This window comes from Rhineura floridana, chromosome 16 (assembly GCF_030035675.1).
Source record: "Rhineura floridana isolate rRhiFlo1 chromosome 16, rRhiFlo1.hap2, whole genome shotgun sequence".
Classification (NCBI taxonomy): domain Eukaryota; kingdom Metazoa; phylum Chordata; class Lepidosauria; order Squamata; family Rhineuridae; genus Rhineura; species Rhineura floridana.
Genome location: NC_084495.1, coordinates 11,112,217 through 11,135,524, shown reverse-complemented (window position 1 = coordinate 11,135,524; position 23,308 = coordinate 11,112,217). Strand labels below are relative to the sequence as shown.

General features: G+C 43.3%; 1 protein-coding gene across 1 annotated transcript in view; it reads right to left on the bottom strand.

Annotated features, from left to right (window-relative positions):
• Window positions 1–23,308, bottom strand: part of CHRDL1 (chordin like 1) — a 64,424-nt gene that overhangs the window by 5,904 nt on the left and 35,212 nt on the right. The window contains exons 7-11 of the mRNA XM_061598832.1: window positions 19,892–19,959; window positions 16,249–16,423; window positions 8,538–8,732; window positions 6,511–6,678; window positions 3,038–3,127 (exon numbers count right to left, since the gene is read on the bottom strand). Coding sequence (XP_061454816.1) covers window positions 3,038–3,127; window positions 6,511–6,678; window positions 8,538–8,732; window positions 16,249–16,423; window positions 19,892–19,959 — 696 coding nt within the window. The remainder of the gene's footprint in view (window positions 1–3,037; window positions 3,128–6,510; window positions 6,679–8,537; window positions 8,733–16,248; window positions 16,424–19,891; window positions 19,960–23,308) is intronic.

Below are 23,308 nucleotides of genomic sequence, written 5' to 3'. Positions count from 1 at the left end.
GGGCTGGCTTGTGCAGCTGTGGCAAGCTGAGCAGGCCCTAGCCAGCTGGGGAGGACTAGCCTCAGAGGGAGGCAATGGTAAACCCCCTCTGAATACTGCTTCCCATGAAATCCCTACTCATGGGGTCGCCATAAGCCGGGATCCACTTGAAGGCAGTCCATTTCCATTTTTTATGTGTATCTGACCCCACCCCTGCTTTAAATGAACTGGGAAGACATGGGGCGCAGTCCATTAGGGCCTTCTTTTATCTGCAGCCACATCAGTGGGGCTGTTGGAGGAGAACTTCCTCATGGGTTATATGAGCCTTGTGAGTGGGACCTGCAAGACAATGCTGCAATGTGGAGAGCTTTCTGTTCAGAATTCCAGCCACTCCCTTCCCTTCCACATTCTCCACTGGTTCACCATCGTCACCCCTGACCAATACTTGGTCAGCGTTCCATGTCTCTAAGCTAGCCTTTCCCAACCAGTGTGCCTCCAGCTGTTGTTGGACCACAATTCCCATCTTTCCTGACCATTGGCAATGCTGGCTGAGGCTGATGGGAGTTGTGGTCCAACAACATCTGGAGGCACACTGGTTGGGAAAGGGTGCTCTAAGCAGACGCCCTCAGTGATCCAGAGACACCTGGGCCACTTTCAGCTTTTCAGGCCCCAGGTGATAGCAACATTTTTTTAAAAAGCAACACACACTTGATCCAGCACCAGCTCCTAGTTGTGGTGGTTTTTTATCACTTCTTCATCACAGTTTGTCATGGTCTAATCTCGTGCCATCAGAACCGACACATTTATTAATGTTTATGAACATTTTAAACTCTTGAATATGAGGAATCTATTTATTTATTTATTAAATTTATATCTCCCCCCCCCTCAAAGGAGCCCCAGGCAGCAAACAACGAGCAATAAAAATCTATATCAGTTAACAAAACAAAAAGTCTCTTATTTGCTTAAATGTGCATCTCTGAGTGGAGAGAGTGTGCCACATTTTGGGCCGATGCACATAAAAGCAAACTGCAAAACTGATCAAATGCCAAAAAAATTATAAGTGTGCAAATCTGAGGACTCGTTTGAGCTTGAGGCCTCAGGCCAAATGGCTCACCTGGTCCCTCCTCTGATTGGCCCTATTTCCTTGTTGTGCAAGTGTGGCACAGTTTTGGCAACAGGTGCAAGGACACTCATAGCCTGAACACCAGAAAAAGAGGGAATGATGACAGTTTGCTGTTTATTTCTTCCTAAAAAGCTTCCTAACTGTGGAAACATATGAAGCAATGCACAGACAGTGAGGTGCCTATCTTGTGGCTCCTTTGGGTGCATTTGCACCTCGGTGACCTCACTGTCACCTTGCCCTTCCCCCTCTCCATCTTGCTATGCTGCAGCAACGCAACCAGAGGGAGGCCAGGTGAGCGGTGCAGCTTCACCACGCTGTCTGCTCCTGGACAGAGGCAAATGGTTTCCTTTTTATATCATGATCATTTAGTGGAATCTGTTCAGATACCTCTAAAGTTTTCTTTACACCGTAAAAAATCCAGAGACTGCAATTTGAGAGCAAAGGTGTCTGGCAGCACAGACAAGGAATTCTTGGGTGTTTTAATCCTTGCTGACTATTTCTGGTCAGATTACCATTTGGCTCTAGGGAAAAGTGTATTCCACCCACTTTCTACATATCAGAAATTCCAGGAATTAAAAAGAGATGGGTTAAGATCATTTTAATCATTTTGCCAGTGGTTCTTGACTCGCAGTAGACTTCATCAGATTTTGACTCACTCAGTGCACATGTAAACAAATCAGAGGCTGAAAAGAATCAAGGGATTGTTTGTCTAGGATAACTGATCATGTAAACAACCCCTTGATTCACACTAATGAAATGAAGATCAGAATATGCTGCAAAGTTGCAGCTCTGGAATTTTCTTGGTATGGTCAGACTGTGGAACCCTCCAAACAATCTTTGTTTTGATCATTCATGCTGATTTCCTTGCACAGGTTTTATATGGAAGTTAGATTAAAATCTCATCTTTATTGGGCATTTGTTCTCATTTGTTTTTGGGCTAGTTATATGACAATGAGCATTTGTTCTGCATTCATCCTGATTTGCTTGCAGGGTGTTCATACATCTTCCCATTAGTCATCCTACACTTTTCAAAGCATTGTCTCCACTGCTTTCCAAACCACAAAAAGTCTGATTATTTTGAAAATTGGATTTGTTGCACTAGGGTGACAGAGCCCTTAACTGCACAAACCTAAACTTCTGGTATATGCTTGAATTCCTCCCACAAGATAGCGACGGTATAGAGGCACCCTGTATCATGACTAGGGTTGGGGAGAAATTTGATTTGGTTCGCATTTAGAGCCGAATTTATCAAATTCGCACTTTCTGAAACAATCTGAGAACCAAACCACAGCCATCCTTTGAAATCCACGCTTATCCAAACTTTGCCATGAAGTTCTCCAACCAAACAATGTTTATGAAAATGAATAATATTAGGGGATACTGTGCATAAAGTGAATATAATAGGGAAAATATCATGCAAAAATGTATTATGTTAGGAGGATTTGCTTGCAAAACTGTGTACATTAGTCAAAACTGCCTACAAAAACGGAGTAGGAGAAATTTGCACTGACATGCTGGAGAATTTTCATGAGGATTTTTTTAAAGCAAAAATTCACAAATTGCTACAGAAATGTTGAGAACAGAATTTCAGATTGGAAAAATGAGAAACTGAGGGAACCAAAATTGACATATCCTTCCATCCCTAATAATCACATTGGTAAGATAAGCTGATTTGTTTAATGTGCTTGATTTTGACAATTTTGTTTTATACAGTTATCAAATCCAAACGTCTCGGGGATAATGGCACATTTAATCCAGCAAGTAGACTGAGTATGCAACTTTATGCATGCTTAACTGAGAGTAAATCCCACTAACATCAGGGAAGGCTTACATCGGACTGAAGACGCATAGGACTGGACTCTGTATGTGGTATATATATGTGTGTGTGTGTATGCATGAGAGTTTTTGTGAAAAATCAAAGTAAGTTTGTCTTACTCAGGGTGGTCTTTGTGATCTGCTTGAAATGGCGAAGTTCTCTGAATTCAGTCTTGGATACTGTTTCTGTATCAAAGCGAGTCAGGATACCTGCAGGAAAACAGACAGAAGAGCACATTCAAGGACCCATCTCCTGCCTATTGGCACCAGGCCTTCTTGATTGCACAGCTTGAATCACTAGTTAACCTAGCCATGTTGTGCAGCATTGTGTACCAGTAATTGTCTGGATTTCAACATGCCTTAATTGTTTCCATTTGTTTCAGTGTCAGAGTTCTCTCATACAGGCAGATCTGATAACAAGCTTTCCCTGGTTTACCCACAAAGCTTCAGCTCAACCCGGTATAAGTAAAAGCAAATCCCTTATCAGCTGGGGGAGCAGGCATGCATATTTTCTATGCTGAAATGTTTTAAAAGATAAGACAAAGTCGAAACCTGCAGTTGTTCGGCACAATCCTGTGTGCTTTCTAAAACAAGAAGTATATCCCACGACGTTGAACACTGCCCACCATTGTTTACTCCATGAAAAGTTCTGTCACAAATCGGTTCGCCTTTGAAGGTACCAAAAGACTCTAATGGTGCGTGTTTCCTTTCTAGTGCCTTTAGGATGCAGAATTTTTTTTTAATACCACATTTGGAGGTGGGGGGAGGCATTAACCTAGGTCAGGGGTTCCCAAACTGTGGTCTGTGAGCTTCATTCAGGTGCTCCGTAGCATGTTTGCATTAAATGTTCATATTGATTTTTAATTGTATTTGTTTTGCTTCTTTAATTTCTTATATTGTATTTTCTTGAATTACAATTTGAATTCTATAGAATGCAATCTGCCATACGATACAACACAAGAAATTTTAAAAGCAACAAAATACAATGAAACAGCATACTGTGTCTAGCACAGTGCATTACAGTTGCTACAACAGGCAGAAAAAAAAATCATTAAGTGGTCTGCCAAGACAATCAGCAATTTTCAAGTGGTCTGTGGGGGAAAAGGTTTGGGAACCACTGACTTAGACTAGGGTTGGGCAACCTTTTTGGACCAATCACAGAATCACGGCTGTGAGGGAGTCGCATATCACAACTGGATGCTGTGTGGGTTTAGCATAACAGCTGCTCCATCTGCAAGGGCAGAAGAAGAGAGGAGAGGAGTCTACAAAATAATGCAGACATGCCTCCCATTAGTCACCCCATTAATGGGGAAACGGTACCTACATCAGCCACTGTGAGAATTGCTCCCAGCGAGAAGCCCTTGCACCTCTTCTCTACTCATCCAATCCTAATATCCAATGAAACCTGGGCATGTTTAAAGGGGGGGTTCAATGTGGGAGAAGCTAAACTAGTGCAAAGAGGGACTGAGCAGGAAGAGCAAACGGCCTCTTGTGTACTGGGGATTTTTGAAGGGATATTTACTAAGACCTTTTGTGGGTGGCATAGGAGGTGCTGGTGGGCACATTGATGCCTGTGGGCACCATGTTGGCAAACTGTGACCTAGATACTTGATGGAGTGCCTCTCTCATTGTGGTTCTGCCTGGGCATTGAGATCTTTCAGGGAAGCCCTTCTTAGCATCTCACTTTTGGGAGCTATCCATTAGTGACGGCCACCAACTTGGATGGCTTCACAAGAGGATTAGCCCGATTCGTGGAAGATAAAGCTATCAATGGCTACTAGCCATGATGGCTATGTTTTACCTCCATTGCTAGAGGAGGTATGCCTCCAAATGCCAGCTGCTGGGAATCACAAGTGGAGAGAGTTGCTGTTGCGCTCAAGTCCTGCTTTCAGGCTTCTGGCTGGCCACTGTGAGACCGGGATGCTGGACTAGATGGGCCACTGGCCTGATCCAGCAGGTCTCTTCTTATGTTCTTATTAGGTGATGCAGGAGAGGGCTTCCTTTGTAGCATGCCCCAACTCTGAATTCCCCTCCCCTCTGAGTTCTATCTGGCATCACCTTTAGCTCAGTTTCAGTGTCAGGTTAAGATCTGGCTATTTTCTCAGGCATTTATGAACTGCCAAATGTGCTCTGTAATCATACGACTTGGCTGGTCTGTGTTTTCAGGTTGTTGTTTATTGTTCTGTCTGCTTTTGTTTTGTGAATGGATCAATTGTTTTAAATGTATTCATGCGTCTTGTCCTGAGATGAATTTGGTACAGGGTGGGTTATAATTATTTTTTAAAAATAAGAATAAATAACAAATAGCCACAGGATTGAGAATGTTGAGGAGAAGATTGCTTTCCGATGGCTGTCTTCACAGATGGATATAAGGGCTATGTGGTGGTTTACTGTATGTTTGGTGCTATTCACATCTCCTTTAAATCTGCATGGTTCACATGACTTTACCGGCAAACAGAAGCTATCGTGCAGTTTCCCCCCTGTATATCAGAACTAACCCAATCCACTGATAACATGAAAAGGGAAGGGGGAAAAGTCTTCACTCGCTTTCTCTAGTGCTTTGCAGATGCTTTGCTCTGATGCTTTTAGGTATATGTATCAATTATTCCACTCTCCACACCCACTCGTTCCTCCTCCCTTCGTGCATTTCATTTCCTGTAGGCTGGCAAGCTACTGCCAGCTACTCTCCTCCATTCTGCTGGCCTTTTTTATGTTGCTGCAAAAGTGCCTTTATTTTCTTTCCCCCCTAACTTGTGTGCAAAAGCATAACATTGCTCTAGCAAATATTTGTATTTCAGCTGTATCATACCAGTGAAAACACAAATAATTGCACTTCCAGGCTGTTTTTTTTTAAAAAAATGGAACCTAGTATAGCTGGTAGACCAAACTGAGCATGCTCGGTTGACAAGCAACCATAATAATTAGAGGGCGGGACCACAAGGAAACAGAGAGACTAATCCTCCCCAGAGGAATGCCTGCTTGTATGAATGGGAAAAAGTGATTGACAGATAACATTGAGCAGGAACTGTGGACGATGCAAATGAAAAGTGAAGGTAGAAGAAGTATATTTCCTAAGAAGAAATGCTCCTATGTAGATGAGCCCTAAGTCACAAATGGAGAACCTTTCTTCTGATAAGCGTCACATTACATCAGGAGTAATGTGTCTGGGTCCACATGCTAACCATCTCTCTCTGTCTCTCTGTCTCTCTGTCTCTCTGTCTCTCTCTCTCACTCACTCACTCACACACACACACGCACATGCACACCTCTCTTGCTGTCACCCCTTTCTCTGTCTCTCTTACTTTCTGCCACCCCCATTCTCTCTCTCTCTCACGTCTTTCTCTCTTTCCCCCTCCTTGTCACCTACCCAAAATTTGACTGAGAACCACAGGTTGCCACCTCCTGCTTGAAGTTCTGAAAAGCACATGACTCCACTGCATTTGCTCTAAAATGGCAATCCTAACTCCTGCTTATTTGGGAATTGAATTGAATAAGACTTCCTTCTGAGTAAACATGGTTAGGACTGATCTGTAACATAACTGTCTCTCTCCCCACCCCCTGATCATCATGGAAAGAGATTGTGCTCTGCTCACCTTTCGTAATGGTCCACACGTGGATTTCTATCTGGGGTGGCTGATCTGTCTCCAAGGCTATTTTCCGTATTGTTTCTCCCTCCTCTGTGAGAACAGCTTCATAGACTGGAAGTGTCTCTTCACCACAGAAATATTCTTTGCTGTCAGGATTCTGACTTCCAGTTTCTTCTGTAAGGAAACAGGTTTCATGCATTCATATATTATTCATTGATTGCGTTTTAATCTCACCTTTCCGCCAAGGGTTCCATGACACAGTGTATGCCCTCCCCCCCACCTCTGTTGTCCTCACAACAATCCTGTGAGGTAGGTTACACTGAGGGCCAAGCTTTACCTATGTAGTTGTAGCTTTTATAGCTTTGCTCCCAGACACAAATTGCCAAGGTGGGATCCCTAACCTGGACAGTGACCTAAGTGCAGAGAGTAAGGGGAATTTAACCTCCTCCCCCTGCAGTCCCAGTCCAGGTCAGCCCCATCCCACAGCTGCAAACTGTATCCCACTGAAATGAAAGAAAACTTTTTTTGGCAATGCAAATTGCAGGCATGGATTGGGCAAATCCCAACGCAACATTGGACAAAAAGCTAAGTCCTCTCCACCCCCCCTCCTGATATGGATTAGGGGGGTTTCACTGGCAGGTTTTTTAATTTAAAAAAACCCACCCTGCACTGAAGGAAGAACGACACAGCTGAGATCATGTTTAGCTTGACCCTAAGAGTGTGCGGCTCGCTTAAAATACTCAGTGAACAAATCCCTGAAAGGGGATTTGAACTCGAGACTCCCTGTCACAGCCCGACACTCTAACTAGGGGGTCTCAGAATCTGAATCTTTATAAGCTGAAATGAATATTGTTTGAATCTCTCTGTTCAGTTGCACCACGAGCAAAAGGAGAGATGGTTGTCAGCATCCATCAAGCACACGCTTAAGCCCATTGTACTTCCTGTTAGTTTCCTTGTATTTCTAAACAGTGATGGAAGGGTTATTTATGAATTAATAGCCCTATGCATGTATTATAAGGCATAATTGGGGATATAAGCCTGTACTTTTAGTATGGCTGGGCTCTGGCCACAAGATGCGATTTGTATCTGTAGCTACAGCTTTGGGATGCAGCCGGATCTGTTTTGGAGTCGCTTCTCTATCCTTCCAATATGACTCTTTATTCGGAACCAAATTAGGTTTATTAAAAATGAAGCTTTATTCTCTTCCCATTCACTATAATGGGAAACCTAAAAATGGCTACTACTTTTTTTCCTTTTACAGAAGTGGATGGAATTTGCAGGCAGAGCAGCCTCTCCAGAGTAGATTAAGCCTGCCAATTTGTAGGCAGATAACATTTGGGGGGGAGGTTCATGTAGGGCACCTTTAAAGTTTTTGTAAAAAAGAAAAGTCTATAACGTTTTCATTTTCTGCCAGAATGAATGCAATTTGTCAACATGGTCAATCTTTCTGAGGGGATGAAGCCTCCCAAATTTCAGACTGATAGGTGTAATGGTTGTCCTCTAGCATTATCATTGTGGGGTGAGTGCAATAGGAATCATAGGGGATGGGGTGGGGTGAGGGGAAAGAGCCTGGATTCCCAGGGAAATGTCACCCTCCAACAAGGACCCTGTTACCCCATAGGTCATTGGTGGGGACTGGCTTCTTCCCCCCGCCCCCCAGATTTTTTTTTTATGTAGCCTCTTCTCCCTGGGAGAGAAAGATCTCTCCATTGACTTGGATTAGTGGAGATGGGGTGGAAAAATAATATATGTTCCTAGGAAATATTGGAGCGAGAGAAATGTCACCCCCTAGCAAGGATCCTGTTATCCCAAGTGTCATTGGTGCAAGGTAGGCTTCTGCACCATCCATAGATTTTTGGGTATACTGCTTTGCAGAAAAAAAGTTCCCTGCCGCTAACTTAAATAATTTTATAACACCTGCCATGCAGGGGCTGTTTATCTGTTCACCATTCTGAAGTTGCTAAAAGACCAAGGGGCTGGGATTTGGGCTTGGGGCGCCCTTTTAAATCCAAAGCAACAATTGTCATCCATACCTGGGCAGACTTTACAGCACTTCCCTTCAACTTTCCTTGGATGCTTGCAGGGATATTGATTGGGGCAATTAATTTTTTTACATTCTTGCTTTGTGACATTGCAAGTACATAACACACACTCCACAATTCCATAGGACCGGAGGTTAGGATGCCAGGATTCTCCGTGGGAGTAGGTTTTTCCATTTGAAACGCAGACTGTGATGAACAGTGAAAAGATGAAAAAAGAGAAAAGGAAAGTTTAGATATTCGCAGCAGGGATACACTGGTGGCCACTCAGTTGCTCATGCATGGCCTCTGGTTGCAAATCCCTGACTGCACACAGGACATCCCCTGATTCTGTTTATTGGCCCCCATGGCTCAAATGTGCAACCAGTATCTACCAGGATCCAAGCATTTAGTATTGTGTGCTGACTCTGTGATACTCCCTCCCGGGTGAGATCAGGCAGGCCCCTTCCTGCTTGAACTTCAGGCACTTGACAAAAACCTTTCTGTTCCAGTGTTTGAGGAATTTGTTTTTGCTTATGGTTTTTGTTTGTTTCAAAGACCATATTATCTGACTGATGCATTGATTATTCTGAAAACCGCTTGGTGACCCTCTGAGGTGAAAAGTGGCCTATAAATATTAGAAATAAATAAAATAGAAGTCTTCAATAATGATGCTTATGATGTTGCTGCGGAATGTACTTGTTCAGAATACTACATTCCATTCTCTTACCACCTGGTGTCCCCCCACCCCAAGTTGGGATTTCAGATAGTCCTGACGAAAATGGAGCAAAAATTGCTGCCATTTGTGGTTTGTCTGTGGTCAGGAATGAAAACCAGTCAAACTGATACAATTATTATTCATTAACATTATTGCTGTGTTTTGTTTAGGTCCATAAGCGATGCATAATTAATGACTTTTTGATATTTTTTTATGTTTCCTTTATATTGAAATGAATGAAAATTATGTAAATTATTGAGTACATTAAATAATGTATGTTAAAGAGCTGACAGTGAGATGGGTAACAGTATTTGTCAGAAACCGAACTGCAGAGCAATGGAAACAGTGCTGATTGTGATTAATACAGCTCAGAATGGAAGTTACTGCCTCCAAGTAAGTCAGCATTCTCTGGCTGCTAAGGGCACTCAGTATTAGGGATGGGGGAGAAATTCAATTCAGTTTGCATTTAAATTTGTGCATTTTTATGCACACTTTGGCCCAGTATACACATTTTTGTACACATTACGTAACTGAAGCATAAGGCTGTGCGCACACCATACATTTAAAGCACATTGCTTCCTCCTAAGAATGCCGGGAACTGTAGTTTACAGCTCACAAATTCCCAGCACCACTAAAAAACTACATTTCCCAGGATTCTTTGTGTGTGTGAAGGAACATATTTTAAATGTATGGTGTGTACGCAGCTCAAGACCCACTGGATACTCCCAAGTAAGGCTGCAATCCTAACTATGTGTATTCAAAAGTAAGTCCTAGTGAATTCAGTGGGGCTTACTCCCAGGAAACCAGGGTTGGAATTGCAGGCCAGGAGGATATAGGATTGCAGCCTAATGTGTGTGTGTGTGTGTACATGAGTGTAAAATTAAAAAAATGACTTCTGCACAGGGACTCTCACAATAATTGAAACAGCCATGCACATCTAGCTGTGAAAAGCCTGCAAACCCAATCTGAGTAATAAACTGGGCTGGCTGTCATCCAAATGTGCCTTTCGGACGTTTCTAAACATCTGCAATGAACTTCATGGCTGTTGATTTGGAATGTCAGGAATCTGGAGTTGTGTCATTTGGCACCAAATGTGACAAGAAGACCGTGAAGAAGACTCACAGCAAGTCCCAATCGACTGCCTGGTGCAAGTGTCCCCTTACCTATCATTACAACTGCCTCCAGACTCTGCCAGCTAGAAAGGACCAATGTAAAAAAAAACTGCCCCCAAAGGCTACAATTCCCAGAGGTCCCTGGAAGAGGGACTGATTAGTCAACCACTCTTGGAACTGTAGCTCTGTGAGAGGAATAGGGGCATCTCCTAACAACTCTCAGCACCCTTAATAAACTACAGGTCCCAGGATTCTTTTAGGGGGAAACCATGATACTGTTATAAAATGCTTTAAATATACGGTGCAGATGAGGTCCGGTCTCTGTGCCTTTCTCACAGAGGAAAAACAGACAAAACATGGATGAAGAGGGAGAAAGCACAACAAAATGTGTGACTCAGAAAAGGTTGCATGGTGGTGGTAGGGGGAAGTCAGGGGGGAGAGCAAGCGACCAAGCAGGTGGGACAGCAAGCGAGCAGCGGTTGTGGTGGCCAGGGCGAGCCATGGAGCTTGCTCCTGGGACATCTTGGCATCACAACAGTAAGTCCTCCCTTTCCTCCAAGCCATGTGATTGGGGGGTGCCCTTTTGAGGGGCCCATGCAGCCCCCTCCCCACCACCACCAGTAGAGAAGCTTCCCTGGCTCATCTCAGCAGCTGAGGAGGGAGGAGGTGGCAGGGATCTGCTCAAGCAAGCCACAGAGGAATGACAGGATGGTCTAAAGGGGGGGAAAGGGGGGCTCAGCCAGGTCTAAAGGGGGGAAAGTGAAGGGGCTCAGCCAGGTCTAAAGAGGGGAAGGGAGGGGGCTCAGCCAGGTTTAAAGAGGGAAAGGCAGGGGGCTTAGCCAGGTCTAAAGGGCTCAGCCAGGTCTACAGAGACTGGACTACTGTAATGCGCTCTACGTAGGGCTGCCCTTGAAGACCGTTCGGAAACTTCAGCTAGTGCAAAATGCGGCAGCCAGGTGGTTAACGAGGACCCGCTGGTCTGCGCATATAGCACCTGTCCTGGCCCGCCTGCACTGGCTGCCTATTTGTTTCCGAGCCAGATTCAAGGTGCTGGTTTTGACCTATAAAGCCTTACACGGTGTGGGACCACAATACCTTGTGGAACGCCTCTCCCGCTATGAACCTACCCGTTCACTTCGTTCAATATCCAAGGCCCTCCTCCGGGTACCAACTCATCAGGTTGCCCGGAGGATTGTTATTAGATCTAGGGCCTTTTCTGTGGTGGCCCCCGAACTGTGGAACAGCCTACCTGTGGAGATACGCCTGGCGCCTTCGGTACTTTCTTTTAGGCGCCAGGTTAAGACCTGGCTATACTCCCAGGCATTTTAATGTTCAATGTGTTTCATTTAATTTTTTTTCCGTTTAACTTGTTGCTGATTTTATTGTAATTTTATTGTAATATTGTATTTTAATCTTGTTTTGTTCACCGCCCAGAGAGCTATTTGCTATGGGCGGTTTAAAAATGAAATAAATAAATAAATAAAATAAAATAAATACAGAGGGGAAAGTGAAGGGGCTCAGCCAGGTCTAAAGGGGGAAAGGGAGGTGCTCAGCCAGGCCCAAAGGGGGGAAAAGGGAGGTGGCTTAGCCAGATCTAAGGGGGTGAAAGGGAGGAGCTCAGCCAGGTCTAAAGGGAGGGAGGGGGCTCAGCCAGGTCTAAAGGGGAGAAGGGAGGGGGCTCAGCTAGGTCTAAAGGGGGGAAGGGAGGGGAGCTTAGCCATGTCTAACTCACACTAATGCATTAAGACCAGCAGCGGGGAACCATTTTTTATTCCCACTCTGGGCTAACTTTGATAGGTGGGTGGGCAACTGGGGGGTATTGTGAGGGGGTTTGGCAAGGGGAATGGAGTGCCTGGGGTTGGTGGGCTGAGCAACCCTAGTGAAATCATTAAAAAAATACAGGTTCTGACACTAGGGACTGAAGAAGACAACATTTTCCATTTCACTCTGTATTCATTGCATGCAGCACTGTTTCTGTCCTGCAGTTCATCTTCCACCAAAAACCACGTTACTTGTCTCGCTGTCCACTGTGGTGAAATAATGCAATGTATGTAATTTACATACAACTACATAAATTACTTTATTCCACCCCATTCATTTCAGTGCAATCGAAACATAGTCAATTATGTATCGTTTGCAGACTGAAAGCAACAACAGCGAATACCAGTAATGGACTGATTCCTGATCCAGACATGGGATGATAAGCGAACATCGCCAATTTCTACTCTTGTTCTGTTTTTGCTGGAATTCTCTGACATTCCTAGGTACCACTGAGCTTTCTACTGTTCCTTGACACGTTCCTACATTAGGGGGCGTGGCTTCCAATCTCACTTTGGACCCCTCGTCCCTCTTTTTTGTCATGAAACTCTCTAGTCAAATCTGACAATCTAACCACTTCTCCTGTTGCTTTTAGCATTCCCCCCTCTCCAAATAACCTAGCACGGTTGGCTGCATTCTTAATTTTTTAAGATTTGGGATAACTCGCAAAGATCATGTCTGGAATTGAGGAGGGAGGAAGATCTTGCTGTTGGCATGCTCTTCTCCACCTAGAAACCCTGGGTGCCTGGAGAAAGTTTGCATGTACAATGGACCATAAGAACTTCGAATCCTATGGCATTCATGCCCATGACCTTTTGGAGTTGCCTCTCTGGTTAGTTACTAGCACTCACACTAATTGCACAGAACAAAAGGAAAAGACCTTGTCAGCATTCTTGTTTCCATTATGAAATATATATATATATATATTAGATTGTCTGAGAAGCAGCACACAAGCTCCTGTTGATGTGGCGCCATGAGTGGGAAATGTGCTATTCATTTGGAGGCTTTTAATGTACCGAAGCAAATCAGTTAGAAATTGCTTTGATGATATCTTCGTGTGTGAACTGGGGGTCGGAAACATTGCAGCGGGCGGGGATTTCTTGCTTTGAGATCCAACATGAAACATCGGCCTGAACTGAATGTTATTCCATGATTGTTCAGGTGGATAATAAAGCCTCTATAGCCAACATTCCTTCAGTTAGTTAATACCTTGAAAGATGAGCTGGCCATAAATCAAAGGCTTTTAACATGTTGTGGGCCACTTTTGAGAGCCCATGGACTGTTGCTTTTGTGCAGAATGGCTTTTTCTACTTCAAAATATTTTTAGTACCTTTTTGGGGTTTGACTCTGCAAACCTTCAGGGGTGGTTCACACAATAACCAGTGGGAAATCCTATGCATATGTTGAGGCAATGGGCCTGGAGGGCCTTGCTCTCTCTCTCTCTCTCTCTCTCCCTCTGTGTGTGTGTGTGTGTGTGAGATATATATATATATATATATATTAAAACTTTGGCACAGTCCCTTAGACTTACTGCAGGGGTAGCCAACATGGTGCCCTCCAGATGTTTTATTGGACTGCAACTCCCATCTGCCCCAGCCAGCATGGCCAATGGTCAGGGCAGATGGAAGGTGTAATGCCACATTGGCTACCCCACCCTAATGTAACTAGGGGTGCTTGAGGAATTCCATCTTTGTGAATTCTGATCTGCACCTCCCGAAATAATGTGCAGATTGGAATGTAGGTATTCTTTGAACTGCATTCTGTGATGCAGTACCAAAGTGCATGTAAAATGCATGTTTTGGCATAAAGTATGCTTAGAAGTTCATATTTTGTGTGAAGGTTTTTCAAAAACACATTTAAATAAACATTTTCATGCAGTTTTAAAAAAAATATATAGCAGATTCAGGAAGAAATTGAATGCAACTGACTTGTGAAGGAATGCATGCGAAAGTGATGCAGACCAGAAATAGAATGTTCCTTCCTCCCTAGTTGTAACTAACCTTAAGTACATGTAACTGGGGGGGAAATTGGATTGCTACTGGGGCTGGGCATGCTCCCCCAATCTGGAGGCCCAATCCCTATGAGGAATGCACTGGGAAATCAGAACTTTGCAGCCAGCAGGGTTGAACCCTCCACTCACCAGTTGGTGAGGATTGAATTCTGCACACTTTGGCTGCATGCACCTTTCTGTTGGGAACAGGCGTGTGCAGCCAAAGTGCAGCCTGGGGCTATTTAAGCTCTCTTACAAACAGCCCCAAGCCACTGACTGCCTCACCTTCCTTGTTTCCCTGCTGCCCCTGCCTCTTGGCAGTGCTAGATTATTCTGGGTGGGCCAACCTGACCCAGGGTGATCCGGGACTGGCTCTCAACCTGATTCGGCCAAAGACCAGATTGCTTCAATTCAGTCTGGGATTTGACCAAATTCAGTGCCCAGCACTAATTTATACCCCTGTCTCCCCTTGCTTTGATCTTGATCCCCAACCTTTCCTTTTGTTATTTTTCCATGTTGAATTTTAGATTGTTAAGCAAGAGGCAGGGACTCTTCTTGTTCTTTGGAAAGTGCCATACAGTAATACTTCAGTTAACAAAGTAGATGTACTTCTGAACATTACTTCTTTAACAGAAACTTTGGTACCAGAGATAGGAATAACATGGAAAGGGATAGGTTCCTACACCTGCTCATAGATGGTGGGGGCAGCTTCAACAGGGGCTTTAAAGGGTTCCTACCTGGCACCAACCCATTCCTCCTCCTTCCCTCCTCCTCCTCCTCCTCTGAATCATATTGGATCCTTCCTTCCCCAGCCCTGGGATAAAGCAAGTGATCTCTTTAATGCAGAGCAAACATGCAAGCTTGTCAGTTTTGCCCTAGCAAAACAAAGGCACAGGCTTATCAGTTTATTGATAGCAAAGCAAAGAAACAAGCTAGTCAGTTTCACCTTAAAGCAAAGGCACAGGCTTGAAAGTTTATCCATAGCAAAGCAAAGACAGGCTAATCAGTTTCACCTTAAAGCAAAGGTATAGGCTTGTCAGTTTATTGATAGCAAAGCAAAGACACAGGGTGGTTAGTTTTACTTTAAAGCAAAGGCACAGGCTTGAGGTAGGAAAGCAAAGCTAGTCAGTTTCACCTTTAAAAAAGTTTTCCTTAAAAGGAGCTTCATTCCTGGAGGATTCGGTAACTGAGGTATTACTGTATACAGTGATGCCACTATACAGCAATAATAATGTATGTATGGTGTAACAACATGAGACAGGAAGCACATGGGCTTAGATTTGTATTATATCCACTTCCTCCAATTCTTCCCTCTTGAAAAAGGGTGAACTACTGCAGAAATCAAGCACTTGAATCTACAGAAGTGGGCTTGTTCTGCACCAGACGCACAGGACCCTTCAAGTGGTGATGGTGCAAACTGGTCCTCAAGTCATTTCACGTGTATTCCTCAGGGTAGGCTCTGAAGTCTACCACTTTGCTGAGTTTCATGATGAAAGAAAGGCAGAATATAAATGTTATACATATATACATATACATATACACTAGGGATGGAAAGATCTGTCAATTTTGGTTCTCTCAGTTCTGATTTTTCCAATCTTAAATTCAGTCCTTCACATTTCTGCAGCAATTTGCATTTTTTTTAAAAAGCCCTCATGAAAATTCTCAAGCATTTCAGTGTGAATTTCTCCAAATAAGCACATTTTTGTACGCAGTTTTGACTAATGTACACATTTTTCCAAGCCATTTCTCATCATATAATGCATTTTGTATGTTATTTTCACTCATATATTCATTTTTATGCGCACTTTCTCTTAATCAGAGTTTGGAAAAGTTACTTTTTTGAACCACCATCAGCCCAATCCAGTGGCCATGCTGGCTGGGGCTGATGGAAGTTGTAGTTCAAAAAAGTAACTTTCCCAAGCTCTGCTCTTAAGATATGCATTTTTAAAAACATTGGTTGGTTGACAAACTGCACTGCAAAATTCAAGTAAGTGCAATATTCAAAGGATGTGGAAGTGGTGTTAGATTCCATCCCCCAAATTCTCTAAGAAGAAGAAGAGGATGGTAATTAAAAAGACATATCCCTACCTCGCCCGTGCTTCTGTTTGCTGTTGAGGACAATCTGTACAATAGTCCCAGAGGCCTGCTGCATGTCCGGTAGGGCTCCTCTGTTACTTCTGCTGCCAGTGAATCGTGGCATGTTGGCTGCCTGCCGGGAATTGCTGGGTGATGGGTCATAATGGGAGCGATGAGGAGAGTGCCTCTGTAGGAAACAGGGAGGGAGAGAGATTGAGAGCCGGAATGGGAGGATTAGACAAAATCATGGGTGGTAAGGCTATCAATGGCTACTAGGCCGTGATGGCTACATCCAGTGTTGGAGGCACCATGGTTCTGAATACCAGTTGCTGGAAACTGCAGCAGGTCCTGCTTTGTGGGATCTGCTTGGCCACGGTGAGAGCAGGATGCTGGGCTAGATGGGCCCTTGGCTTGAACCAGCAGCTAGGCTCTTATTATGTTCTCATGTTCTGCCTTCTTCTTCTTGCTGTGGGCTGACACATCTAAATCTCAGCGTGTACTGACTCTGCCCGTAGTTGCCACGGAATGAGATGCTTATGAGGATAGATCCTTCATGGATACTTTCCCCTCAAGATCTGTGTCTCACAGGGTTGGCTCCAGGATTACAGGGGCTCTGCATAAAGTGCCATGTGGTGACCCCCCCAACTAATGAGAGACCAGTGGGGGACACCCCTCCCCAAATGGTAGCTCCCATGTTTTTCAGATGATGGTAATTTCTTTCTCAGTGATGCCCTAGAAATTGACCCAACTTCCTTTGTTGAGAGAGAGAGAGAGAGATGGTAAGAACATTTAAAAAAAGAAAAGTCCAGAGCAGGAATCATTCATTGGCTGTGCTGGGGTGCAGGGGATCGGACACCAGCAGTCACCCAGGATGCTAATGCCATCCTTGTCGTCACATCTGGGATCAGGGAAGAAACTTTCGCTCTCACACATGTCAGATTAGGTAGTGACTTGCATCTCCTTTCCGTTTCTTGCACAGTTAAATGCACTTCAGCCCATTGATGGCAATGGACTTACGTTTGCCCAAGTCTGTTTTGGATTACAGCCATTATTGTGAGCAGCGGAAACACACACACACACACACATACACAGGGATTTGTTTGCTTTTGTTAGGTTTTGCTCCTAGCATTTCAAAAAGCCGAGCCTTCACTCCAAATTACTCTGTTGTAACAATCAGTTATGCTGGACTGAAACTCTGATGGTTTGGTTTCATAACGCAGACACCAAAATCATTGGAGACAGGTTTAGTTCCTCAGACCGAACTGTATAGCCATCCCTCCTCCCAGCAAGACCTTCATTCCAAATGCATTTTTGCCCTGTGACTGTGACAAGGCAGGCATTTTCTAATCATCACTGGACAGAGGAGGGCTGTTGGGTAGTCCTGTTACTACCATCTCAGCAAGAATGCCAGGACAGGAAGGGGAAGGACTGTAGCTTGGTGGTAGAGCATCTGCTTTGCATGCAGAATGTCCCAGGTTTAATCCCCAGTGGCATCTCCAGGTAGGGCTAGGAACGTCCCCAGCCTGAAACCCTGGAGAGGCACTGCCAGCCGAGGTAGACAGTACTGAGCTAGATGGACAAATGGTCTGGCTTGGTATAAAGTGGCTTCCTATATTACTAAGTCATAGAGTCAGAAGGGACTTCAAAAGTCACCTAGTCTATCCCCCACTCTGCCAATTCAGGGGATCTGCTGCTACTGCATCCCTTCTTGTAAAAGTTAGTGCAGGCACAGGGATCTGCCCTATATCTTCCACTGTGAAGACATAGGCAAAGAATTCATTCAGCTTCTCTGTAATCTCCTTATCCTGTTTTAGCACACCTTTGACTCCCTTGTCATCCAAGGGTCCAACCACCTCCCTAGATAATTTCCTGCTACTAATGTATTTAAAGATTTTTGTTGTTGTTGCCAAGGTTGGTGTTCCTTTTTGTTCTCCTCATTTGGACAAGACTTCTTTTTTTTTCTTTGAAGGAAGCCTCTAATAGCATCTTTGACTCTGTTTGTTAACCACGCTGGCATCCTCTTGGCCCTGGTGGTCCCTTTCCTGATCTGCAGTATACACTCCAGTTGAGCTTCTAATATTGTGTTTTTAAATCTCAAACATTTTGGAGTGAGCTAATCCTCTTGACTTTGGCTTGCAACTTTTTTTTTAACCAATCCCCTCATTTTGGAGAAATTTCCTTTTTTGAAGTCAATTTTTGGATTTTCTTGGTAATTAGCCATTCACATGTATATTTAATTTAATTCACTAGCACTATACTTACTGTTCCCAATTGGTTCAACAACACTTAGATCTTAGCCCTGGGTACCACTTAAGATTAAGTCCAGGATTGCTGCTCTTCTGGTCGATTCTATGAACACAGTCTTTTAGGGTCTCTAGAAGTTGTACTTCTTTGTCATGACTGGAACACATATGTAGCCAGTCTATGGCCACATCCACATCATACATTTATTCCACTGTTATTCCACTTTAAGCAGTCAGCTTCCCCCAAAGAATCCTGAGAAGTGTAGTCTGTGAAGGGTGCTGAGAGTTGTTAGACTCCTGTTCTCCTCACAGACCTACAATTCTCCAAATAGCTAAATAGTCAATCCTTCTTCCCAGGGAACTCTGGGAATTGCAAGTCTATGAGGAGAATAGGGGTCTCCTAGCAACGCTCGGAACCTTCCACAAACTATACTTCCCAGGATTCTTTGGGGGAAGCCATGGCTGTTTAAAGTGTAATAAGTGTATGGTGTGAATGTGGTCTATGTGAGGATTGTTGAAGTCACCCATTACTACAACATTCCCTCTTGAGGATGCTTCCTTGATTTCATTCTTCATCTCAAGATCTCCCTGAGCATTGTGAGCAGGGGCATGATAGCACATCCTCAGTACTAAATTACTCTTGGGATCCAGTATCACCACCCACAATGATTCCGTCCCTTCTGGACTTCTCACTTGATGGACTCAATGCTCCCTTTGATCTACAGAGCAACACCACTTCCAGGGTGTCCCTCCCTCTCCTTCCAGTAGAGTCCTACTGATAAGTGGCCACCCAGTCTCTGCTTAAAAACCTCTGACAAAGGAGGGTCCACCACCTTCTGAGGCAATCTGCGCTCCACCCAAAGAGACTCCCCAAATGTTTGCTGATTCAGTGGCCACAGAAATGGATATAGACGCTGTTTTGATTGGCAATTCTGTGTACTCCAGCCACAGAAAATAAGCAGTCGTCTACATTTCCTTCACCACTAATTTTTTTCTTAAACAAAGGATGTTTAAGATCCTTCTCTCCTCCCCAGACACATGAGATATACTCATGCCCTTGATTGCATGTCAACCGTTCATGGGCTAAAAGGCTTTCATGAAATGAAGGCAGGGAGGGAAGGAGAGACCAAGGAAAGCTATCAACGAGGAAAGCCAGGGCAGGCCTCTTCCAGTTCCAAGCCAGAGAAATGAACAGCTGTAGTTTCCTATATATTTAGTTGACTCTTCAACCATCAGAGGATATCTCAGTGACAAAGATAGGTCTTGCTCCTCTGAAAACATCTGCCAGAAATTCTCATGTTGAAACAGGACGAGTGGAGCAAAAAAGCACACAATAGACATTTCTCTCTCTTTTTTTCAGCTCAGTGGGAATGTTCCTTTTTTTTCCCAATGAGATCATGGGCTTCACTTACAGCTTCTCTGTTGGCTGGCTGCCGAAAAGTGTCACCATCCAAACTGTCCCACGAAGACTCCTTATCTCCTATATGGAAGAGACATCAGTGTCAAGAATTACTTTGGGGGCATTTGTGACTAGGGATGGGAGAATATATATCAATTTCAGTCCCACTCTTAGTTTTTCATTTTTCCAATCTTGAGTTCAGTACTCCACATTTCTCTACCTGTGTGCATTTTTTTTTTAAAAAAAAGTCTTCATGAAAATTAATTAGCACTTTAGTTTGTCCCCATGGACCATTTGAAAATTGTGGAGGGTCATGGCAGGCCATTTAATGATTTTCCTGTCTGTTGAAACGATTGTAATATGTTAGATGCCATATGATTTTTAACTGTATTTTTATAGTCTTTTATTAAATATTATTGTAATTTATATTGTATTCTGTGGGGCTCAAGTTGTAATGCAATCAAACACAATCTAAGAAAGAAAAGAAGCCATAAAAATAGAATTAAGGAACAATGTGAACGTTTAATGTGCTGCGCCTGCCATTCTTCACAAACACAACGTGGAACATCTGAATGAAGCTCACGGACCCCTGAAGGCTCAGGGCCACCGTTTGGGAACCCCTGCAGTTAAAATGGCAGTTATATCACAAATATATATATATATGCATCCTAGAACTAAGTTCCTGGACATATTAATAAATCGCTCAGGTCCCGGTAATGATGAGCAGCTTATTACTTTTCTCTTAGCAGATAATGACTATCGGATTTCATACTATGTGGCACATTATGCCATCGCAACACAAAAACTGAGGGCTAAATATTTAAATACACAGCCATTCTAGAATTTTAAGCATTTTAATTATGGCCTGTCTATGACCTTTTGATAGGCTTTTATTCTAAAATTTTATTGTTATATCTCTGTAACAAATACAAATTTTATATCTGTGAACCATAATAGATGTTCTTCTTTTTCTTAATATTTTAATTCTCGATTTTGTATATATGTATGCTGCGATGGCCTAAGGCCGGCAATAAATGATGATGATGATGAGCAAATCAGAATATAATCTCTGTTCCACAACTCGCTCTTCTTAATACATGGGAGGGAGGGAATGAAGACTTAACATACAAGTATTTGATTTCTTTCATGCTTTTGGCCGCAAGGATGGAGATAGCCAGAGGATGGGAATTTGTGGATAGTCTAAGACACGAGGCATGGACAAAACGGCTATGGAGCATCTCCATGTCAGAAAAACTGCCTTTCGTATTACAGCGAGGGAAAGGAAAGGTTAAGCCACTGGATTCTTTTGCAGCTGGGTGTCCATTTATGGGCTTTGTCACATTACACAGACAATCCTTGGAAATGTCAGCATCTTTTCTTCATCTATGGGATAAACTTTAATTCTTTGTCTGCAGGTGGAGATGTCAGTTTTACTCTTTCAACTTTGAATATTTGGATGTAAGAGACTGCATAGATTTCACATAAATTAATTGATAGTGAACCCTGGGAGGGGGGTTGATGAGGGTGGACAGCTATTTATCTTATTTAACTTATCTGTACTTGTAGGGGTTTGATATTCAGCTATGGGAGGTATTCTTTTTGATTTGCTTATTTTTATGACAATTCCAAAATAAAACCATATTATAAAAAAGGACAGCTGAATATATATAAAAATACAGAGCCTAAATGTACCTGTCCCCTTCCAAAGTCTTTGACAGATAAAAATGCCATCAAATTCCACCTGAACATGGCCAAGAAAGAGAACATCCTAACCTCCACCAGCAGGGAGTTTCAGAGATGTGGTATACACTAATCGATCTCTCTCTGCATACGGCAACTAGGGAAAATGGGACTTTTGCCACATTCAAGCCATCCATTTATTCCTCTATTATTCCACTTTAAACAGTCATGGTTTCTCCCAAAGAATCCTGGGAAGTGTAGTTGGTGAAGGGTGCTGAGAGTTGCTAGGAGACTCCTATTCTCCTCACAGAGCTATAATTTCCAGTCAGCCCCTCTTCCCAGAGAACAATGAGAACTGTAGCTCTATGAGAGGAATAAAGGTCTCCTAACAACTCTCAGCAGCCTTCACACACTGCACTTCCCAGGATTCTTTGGGGAAGCCCTGATGGTGGAATAATAGTGGAATAAAAGGATGGTGTGATTGTGGCAGTAGTTGCAAGTGCCAGCCATTTGTGAAATCTACATTTTAACTAAATGAGAAATGGGAATGTTTTAAATCCTGAAACTGCTTCACCCTTACTTATGTCTCTAATAAGTGACACTTGCCATATTGTCAGGGTCTTGGACTCCAGGGACACAATTCAGAATATTGTTATCGTTCACTTTTTTGCCCTTCTCTGAATGTTTTGCCACTGTTCTGTGCTCAAAAAATGTACCAAAATCCATAGAAAAATAGGTACAGAAATATGAATTTTCATGAGATTAAAAACATCACAGACTGATGCAGAAATGAGACAAAACAGACTTATGAATGAACGTATTCATCCACCCTGCCTGGATTGGACTAGCTCTTTCCCCTTCATGTCCCAGACCACATTCACACCATATATTTATTCCACTATTGTTTCAAATTAAATCATTATGGCTTCCCCCAAAGAATCCTGGGAAGGGTAGTTTGTAAAGGGCTCGGATAGTTGTTAGGAGACCCCTACTCCCCTCACACAGCTTTGATTTCCAGAGTTCTCTGGGAAGAACTGATAAACCACTGTGGGAATTGTACCTCTGTGAGGGGAGTTAGGGGTCTCCTCTCAGCATCATTCACAAACTACCCTTCCCAGGATTCTTTGAGGGAAGTCATGACTGTTTAAAGTGGAGTAACAGTGGAATAAATGTATGGTGTAAATGTGCCCCAAGTCATGACTACTGTCTGAGGCTCAGGTATGACAAAAACTAATAACTACTACAACAACGACAACAATAATTTTCAGCAGCCCAATCCATAAAGCAATGAAGCCATTAACTCTCATTTCTCTCACTTGAAGATGCTAGGATTAAACTGGTTTAAACCCAAGCACTAAACAAAAATGTTTGCACATTTGTAGAAAATTCTGTCTTGACTTCCAAGGACTACAAATCAGATTTTAGAACTGTGCTGACATCTTCATGCAAACAAACTGCTCTACAGTAGGCCCCCATTTTACAGTGCTTTGCTTTACAGCGTCCTGCTAATACAGCGGTTGTCAGTTGCAGAAAGGCCCCGCTCCTACGGTGCTTGTTCCACTTTTACGGTGGTTTTTGCTCATCGCACGCCATTTTCACGCGACGTGCACCATTATCTTCAATGCATTCCGCTTTACAGCGGGGGTCCAGAACGTAACCGGCTGTATGAGTGGGGCCCTACTGTATTTGAGCCTGCACGGAGAAGATCAATCTGCATATGGTACTAATATTTTTCTAAACTACAAGTTTG